Here is a 7,200-nt window from a genome sequence, read left to right as displayed (position 1 = left end):
TGCTTGAAATTAAGTCTGCTTGTTTCAAAATGATTGTTGTAGAGCTGGTTACATTTGTCAGGATAACGCGCACCATGTCATGATGATCTTACAAATGCAAATGCAGTAAAATCCTCTTCTCTCTGGCCGATTATTATTAAAAAATTAATGATAATTACAATAAATGCATAATTTACAAAAGCCCTGTATCTTTTCATAGGATTTATACATACAAGCATTACAGTACATTCGTTTGAAAGACTAAAATTAGATAGAAGAACAGAATCGATTTGAAAGGATATTTATAGCCTGGATATACATGAAAAAGTAAGTAACTATATAAATGAAGTCATATGTTTACATAAATATAAGAAACATTAAATTCTAAAATATTTTCTCTATGGTATTCGTGAATTTTTCACTAATTAAAAACTCTGTAATAAAATATCTTAGGGTCCATATAACAAGTATCAACAGATTGCAGATCCACTGAATTCTGAAAGGCCGTCTTCGCCGGGTCCCGAGCGCTGCGCGGTCATCTGTAGAAGTAGTGTGGGTAAACTGGAAAGGAAGCACAAACAGGACAATCAGCCTTAGGACGGGCCGCCCGGTGCACACCTGTGTCCTGAGGCCCAGCCCTGCCTCCCTGCCCCTTGCGCTGTAGCTGCTTGAGAACTGAGATGAAACGTCAAGGAGTACGCGTATCAATGAGAAAATTCCTTGCTGACTTCCTTTTGGCGTATGTCTAAAAGTTACCAATTAAAAAGATTAGGAAACCAATCAAACCTTCTGGCGGAGACGTGAAAAGTGGAGAGCGGAACAGAGCCCCCGGCCCAGGTGCCACGAGCAGGGGCTGGGCTCCCAGCCCCACATCACCCCTTCAGCGTGAGCGGGCTGCTCGTAACTGCACCCCTGCGATGGCAACGCAGCTGTGTGTTTAAAACCACCCGCGAGGCCCTCAGGGTTCACGACAGCGTGGCCCCAGGAAACCTGGCTGTGCGGGGTGCGGCTCATTCAAGAACGTCTATTTCTAAGAAAGCCAGCGGGCGCCGCTGACCTGGGAGCGACACCAGCGCGGATGCCAGGGTCAAGGCGGAGAGCCGCCGTGCCGGGCGCTCTCAACCACGGGTGGCCGCCAGCCAAGAGCTGAGCCGGTGAGCTCCTGCCACGCGCTGCTCTCCTGCCTCCCCACCCCCAAAAGACATTAGCAGATACTGAAAAGAGTCCAGCACTTTCAGTTTTAAGGAAAAAATGCAAATACACTTTTTTCCTTAACAAATGAGGATACACGAACCCCTGTGACCAACTGTGAGCATACAGAACACCAAAACCATGTAACGGGTGCAAGCTGGGCTTGCGTGCGTGTTCCTAAAGGCCTGGAGGAACGGAAACGGGCTGTCTGGGCCAGGCAGCGTCCCCGTGCGGTCACCCGGCCGCCTCTGTGGCCTCCGGGCACGCGGAGCCCTCTACTCACCACGGGGCTTCAGCAGGAGTAAGTCCTGACCGTGTCGGCGTCCAGCCTCTGCGCTCCCGACACGCTGCCTGCTCCGACACCGGGGAGGAAGCGTGCAAACACAGCGTGCGGTTAGTCTTCAGACGTCACACGGGGCACACGTACACACACATCTGCACACCTACAACAGCACCTACTGAGGGCTCCCAGGGAAACTTCTAGATGGGAGCGGACGAGCCAGGGAAAGAGAACCTAAGTGTCACCAGGAGGGGTTTCTCTTCAGCCCCCAGCAGCCCTGGGAGCCATTGGCAGCTAATCTCACGACAGCAAGGACACGTCAGATGGTACAGACTTCGTGATGTCCTCTGTGTAAGTGACAACTACTTCAGTTGGTAACTTTGTTTCTCCTGAAACTCTCTAGATTTGCAGAGCAACTAGACTTTTCTTCGGGGCCTAAACATGATATCCCCAAGGCCGGGGTGAGGTAGATAACCCGGGGCAGCGCTAGACACCACGGGGTGCAGGTGACCGGAGTCAAACGCAGGCCTGGCCTGACGGGAGACGCGCCCTCGGGCCACCTGCCCTCCACGACCGTCTGAGGGAGCGTCCAGGGCACTCCTCCCCAGGGCCTGGCTGCAGGGGGTGGGTAGAGGACAATGACTCATCTAAGAACACTAAAACCCAGTCGCAGTTTCTGCCGGAAGTGATGTGTACCACTGATGCCTTGTTCCTGTCGAGAAACACACGGCACGGCCCAAGAGGTGAGCCCGCCTCTCCCTTGCAACCTGGACAGGAAATGTGCGAACACCTGGAGCAGATATTCCCGACTGCCAATTACACAGTTTGTGTTCCCACGGGTCCAGCAGGAACACGTTTTATCAAGAATGTGCCGTGGTTCCAGAAGAGATGGCACGACAGCTGGCACTGTCGGTGAGCATGGGTCATCTTTCCAAATCCTGACCCTGAGGTCCCAGGAGGCCAGCTGCAGCTTCCCCGACGCCCCTTATTTAAGAAGGCATTGAGCAGTCCACTCTCCCGGGGTTCGGCCTCAGTTTTCCTACAAGGGTCAACAGCCGTCTTCCATATAATATATTCCCTACACCTCACTCTAGGCTTATTTTTAATTTATCTGAACTCTAATCTAAATGTCGCCGTCAATACTGAACACGGGAAGTGTGACTGATTCTGAGGAAACTGGGCACGAAGCTGTGAAGAAAATCAGAAGGCGCTCCAGCAGCCTATTCAATAAGTGGAGGGCCAAGTTACCGTTAGAGTTATACAAATTACCTCATGCTCCTTGGAATAAGAATGCTACTGAAGACATTGCTGCTCTTGCCCCATTAACCAGATCACTGAGCTCTGCAGAGAGATGCAGGCTTCCAGCAGCAGTGCTGCCCTGGGGGCCATCTCACCAAGCGTCCGGCTGAGCGAAGGCTTTACACACACACGCTTTTCTCTCATTTTGATACAGGCAAGTGAGAGCCAAACTCACAAACCTACGTATGGGAAGGGCTAAGAACAGGGAAACTTGTAAAAGCCACCTCAGGACAATTTTTAAAAGCGCTTCCTTTCCCATAGCCGATCCATCGGCCACAGAGACGAGAACGAAGTCCTTCGTAACGGGAGTGCAGCTACAATGGCCCCAGCGGCCAGCACCACACGGGACCAGGACGCGCAGACGCCTCCTACGAGCCTGACGAGGAGCAGCCATTTCACTGCCACAGCCGCTGAAGAGGACATGGCTGTACGACGACGGCCCTACAGACAGGGAGACTGAGGCACAGTGCTCGAGGCTGTGCCCCTCCTCAGCGGCAGAGCCAGGGTCCACCGAGGCCATCTGCCCTTGATCCTGTCATCGTGGGGGCCGCGGTCAGAGCCGAGAGGTCTGTCAGTAAAGCGCGGCCAACTTGTCATCAGCCGTGTCCTCCAAGCAGAGTGGCGGTCAAAGGGAAAACTGCAAGCTCCATCTGGAACCCTGACTGCAAGGCTCGTGCGCTCCCAGGGCCCACCGCGCTCCAGTGACGACCTGCCCAGGCTCACCTTCTTCCTCCTCTCCGTCCTTATGGTGCGCAGTGACAGGGACCAACGCCAGCAGGGGTGGAGGGAGGAAAGGGAAGGCTCAGAGAGGGGGAAACTGTGTTCTCTAAGATGGACTCAGTCACCTCTCCAGGGGGAGAGATGTCCCAGGAGCACCCGGCGTGGCCCGAGAGCTGCTGCACCACCTTCCGGCAGAGCCTTCCAGGGCTGCCTGCCACACACACAGGCTACAGGACGTCCACTCAGCACGCCGAGAACACACGCGACGCTCAGCTTTATTAGTTGGAAGGATATGCTAAGATTCAACCAGACAAGACTCTAAAAAACCTACATTATTGTTAAACTGTTATGCACAGATGTTAGGATTCATTTTAAAACACTTCACCTGGGCATGCACCAGTACTCAATGCCTTGTAACACATCCAAGAGGCCATTCTGGATCACTGTTAACATTCCAGCCACAAAGCTGCTCATGCCGCCCACAGCGGCTGGCCGCCCCTGCACACCTACCGTCCAGCTGCGTCTTCTTTGGCTGCATGGAGGGTGAGGACAGAGAGGAGGTGACCCAGAAGTTGGCGGGGAGAGTCTCTGCGGACCCAGCAGCTAAGCCACGAACATCCTTTGGTCTAAATTTTTTTCTCCAAGAAGGTGCTCTCCTAAAGCTTTTATCATGGTCCTGGGAAATTAAAGGACAGAAAACAAGACTGATTTTAAAATAAAGGACAAAAATAGACAGTCAAGTTACCAGCCTTGAACCTGACTGCTGAACTTGTCACTGCATGTTTGTTCACACCTATTTAACCCGTTCCTGATAACCACAGGATCTACTGTCCCCACCGGGAACTTCTGAGAGTGACGGGCCCAGTAACACTATGTGGGGTCCTCGCTGGGCATCGATGAGGACGGCCCTGGGCCGCCCAGGTGCATGTGCCTCCTAGTGATCACCCCGTTTCCTTTCTTATCTTGGAGAAATCATCTTCTTGCCGTATAAGATAATACATTTTTATTTGTCTTAAAATAGTTTCCAAGCTGTAAGCAGTTCTGCCTTAGAGCCGGGGAAGAGCCAGCGAGTGCTCCTTTAGCTGTCCTCCTAGTCACCAGGCAAACTCACGTTTTCTTAACGTGCAACGAAGGAAAGAATAAAAACAGTGTGGGAACAAACAAGTCACGACTGTGTGAGGGGAAATTAACATGTTGCGTTTCTCTAATCTCCTTCTAACAGGTTTCTCCAAAGCACAGGGACTCTGGATTGGGGTCAGACATCCAGCGGTCCCCAAACATAGCCCACGGACGCCATGCCTCGGCTGCCACCAACGTTGATGGGAACAACATTTTTGAGGGCTATCAAAACTTAAATAGCAAATATTTTAAAAACAGAAAACCTCAGACTGAAAATATGAGTTTCTTACTATCTCATTTGTTGACACATTTTTGAGAGCAAAGCTTAGCTCAGGAGGTAAAATCATCCCCACACTTAGAAGAGAGACTGCCGACGGGGCTCACGTGCGTATAAACAAATAATTCACACTGAATGCAAATTTAAAATTCATTAGGCTGAAAACTCACTTCATCAAACCTTCTGTCCGTCCCCATGACCAAAAGGTTGTTAAATTCTCTTTCCAAGACAGCGCGAGCCTGAAATCATAACAAAACAACAATACCGCAAAGCTTCATCAATCTAATCTGAAGGATGTTAGCATATCACAACTGTTTTTCAAATCAAGACTTTTAAAAAGCTCAGGCTATAAACACCTTGAGCCATGACAGCATTTAATTTAATTAAATTAATTAATTTATTTGAGGAAGATTAGCACTGAGCTAACATCAGCTGCCAATTCTCCTCTTTTTTGCTGAGGAAGACTGGCCCTGAGCTAAAATCCATGCCCACCTTCCTCTATTTTATATGTGGGACGCTGCCACAGCATGGCTTGCCAAGTGGTTCCACGTCTGCACCCGGGATCCGAACCAGTGAACCCTGGGCTGCCGAGAAGCGGAACGTGTGCACTTAACGGCTGCACCACCGGGCTGGCCCCCACAACCACATTTTAAATTAGGGGATTCCTGCAGAGCCCATGGATGGGCTTTCAGGGAAAGGGACCCATGACCGCTGGCAGACTATCTACGAAAGTGTGCTCTGTGGGTTGGTGCTGGTGGGGGGATGGGGGGTATTGGCAAAAGACATACAATCTTCTGTAGAAGAAGAATAAATTTCCTGATTCTCAGGTGAGCCCATGTGTCAAAAAGAATCACACAGGGCAATAGAAACAAAATTAACAGAATCTCCATCGGTGTACCTATGAGTATTTCTCTTTCCATGTAACAACTAAATACACGTCGTCACTCCTACGAGCATATGGACTTGAATGAAGTTTCCCCTTTTTTTTTATTGCAAGATTCTCATGCTGACAACAGAAAATGGAAGGACCGGCAAAAATAATGAAGAATTAAGCATTGCTGGTTTGGAACCAGTATTTTGTGGATTAGGGAGAGTTGTCTGAGGTACTGTGAAGTTTTGTGTCCACTCAGTTAACCAGCTAGATGTCTCCATCAGGAGACCTGACTGAACGCTGAGTGAGAGCCGGGCCGGCTCTGCAGCATACCTGTGTGTTCTGCTTAGGGATCCGTAACAAGAGCGCCAGTGCACTGAAATCGAAGGTTTCATCTAAGGCCACAAGTGCACCGTGAACGCCACTCTCCACCAGATTGTTTGCATATTCTTTAAGACCAATTGAGAGGATCCAGCGAATCACTCGATCGTTGCTCCACACAAGCACGTCTACAGGTGAACAGAAACAATTAGAACGGCATCTGCACAAAGCTGTCTTCATCATGCACACCTGTAACAGCACACAGAAGGTGGGCAGGCAACCGCTGCTGCATTTAGAGGTCATGCCTCGGCCCTCCTCCATCGAAGGGAAACTGTCCCACTAGAACTCATGCTGCCAAAGAACCCAAGAGCAATGAAGTTCTTACGGACATTTATTTTCTAGAGAACAGAAAATGAGGAGGATCCAGGGTCAGAAACCAGAAGGACAGAGAAGAAGCTGAATGCCCACCAGCCACGAACACGCTTCCTCTACAGCCTTCAGAGTTTCTGAAACACTTTCTTTTCGTCAGAGAAGGAGTTGGCGCCCTGCTCGATTCAACACAAATCTCTCATTTGTAATCTTGAAGCTTGTTTCCTTGAAGCCTTTTTTGTTGTCTCATTTTAAAAAGAGAGAAACTTAAAGATACTCTCCAGCATATTAGAGACTGGGGGGAAGATCTTACACCACACGAAGTGATACATTATTAAACTCGCTCTAGTAGAGATCTAAAAATAGCCACTCCATAAAAATATCTCCAGATGCTCACCAATCACTTCCAAAGACAACTTTTGTCAACTATAAAAAGATTTAAAACAGATACAGAAAACAGACAAAACTGATTTACCCATTTTATTTCCAATGCCCTTTTATACTATACACACACACACTATATATATAGTATAAAATATATGCACTACATATATAATATAAAGTGTGTATATATATATATAGTATAAAAGCTGGCTTACGGTTTTTCTTGTGATTCACGTTAGCTCAATCATGACCAGACTATCCTTTAAACGGGCTGTGTCCTCAACCAGTTTTGTCTTCAGTTTCTTTCTTTGTAAAACCTGGGGAAGAAGACAGCACTCACACGCACGGGGTTGTGGGAAGGATTAAATAATTAACCTCTGAAAGTGCTTC

At 49.0% G+C, this 7,200-nt stretch overlaps 1 protein-coding gene across 3 annotated transcripts; it reads right to left on the bottom strand.

Moving 5' to 3' along the window:
* Positions 1-6: 6 nt before the first annotated feature.
* Positions 7-7,194, bottom strand: LOC124233587 (liprin-alpha-1-like). Of its 3 annotated transcripts, XR_006887102.1 has the most exons (6): positions 7,026-7,194; positions 6,070-6,245; positions 5,036-5,104; positions 3,980-4,145; positions 1,454-1,521; positions 7-540 (listed from the first exon to the last, which is right to left on the bottom strand). XR_006887102.1 is itself a non-coding variant. In XM_046650727.1 (5 exons), exons 1-4 carry the CDS (start codon positions 6,376-6,378, stop codon positions 1,463-1,465), a joined length of 603 nt encoding a protein of 200 aa, XP_046506683.1. In that variant the 5' UTR covers positions 6,379-6,954; the 3' UTR covers positions 7-540; positions 1,454-1,462. The 3 variants fall into 3 exon arrangements, 2 of the variants coding, with proteins under 2 accessions (XP_046506683.1, XP_046506685.1); XM_046650727.1 differs by lacking the exon at positions 7,026-7,194 and having other exon boundaries at positions 6,070-6,954; XM_046650729.1 differs by lacking the exons at positions 1,454-1,521; positions 7,026-7,194 and having other exon boundaries at positions 6,070-6,955.
* Positions 7,195-7,200: the final 6 nt, after the last annotated feature.

This window comes from Equus quagga, unplaced genomic scaffold, assembly GCF_021613505.1.
Source record: "Equus quagga isolate Etosha38 unplaced genomic scaffold, UCLA_HA_Equagga_1.0 205800_RagTag, whole genome shotgun sequence".
In the NCBI taxonomy this organism is placed as follows: domain Eukaryota; kingdom Metazoa; phylum Chordata; class Mammalia; order Perissodactyla; family Equidae; genus Equus; species Equus quagga.
This window is presented reverse-complemented; position numbering and strand designations above follow the sequence as displayed.

What these genes read in the sequence shown, in the direction of transcription:
- LOC124233587 (XM_046650727.1), bottom strand. Translation starts at nt 6,378, where the DNA reads ATGGAGGAGGGCCGAGGCATGACCTCTAAATGCAGCAGCGGTTGCCTG. An exon ending in CGGACAGAAGGTTTGATGAA is followed by an intron (nt 4,146 to 5,035) that starts GTGAGTTTTCAG and finishes TTAATTTCCCAG; the next exon opens with GACCATGATAAAAGCTTTAG. An exon ending in AAAGAAGACGCAGCTGGACG is followed by an intron (nt 1,522 to 3,979) that starts GTAGGTGTGCAG and finishes GTGTCGGAGCAG; the next exon opens with GCAGCGTGTCGGGAGCGCAG.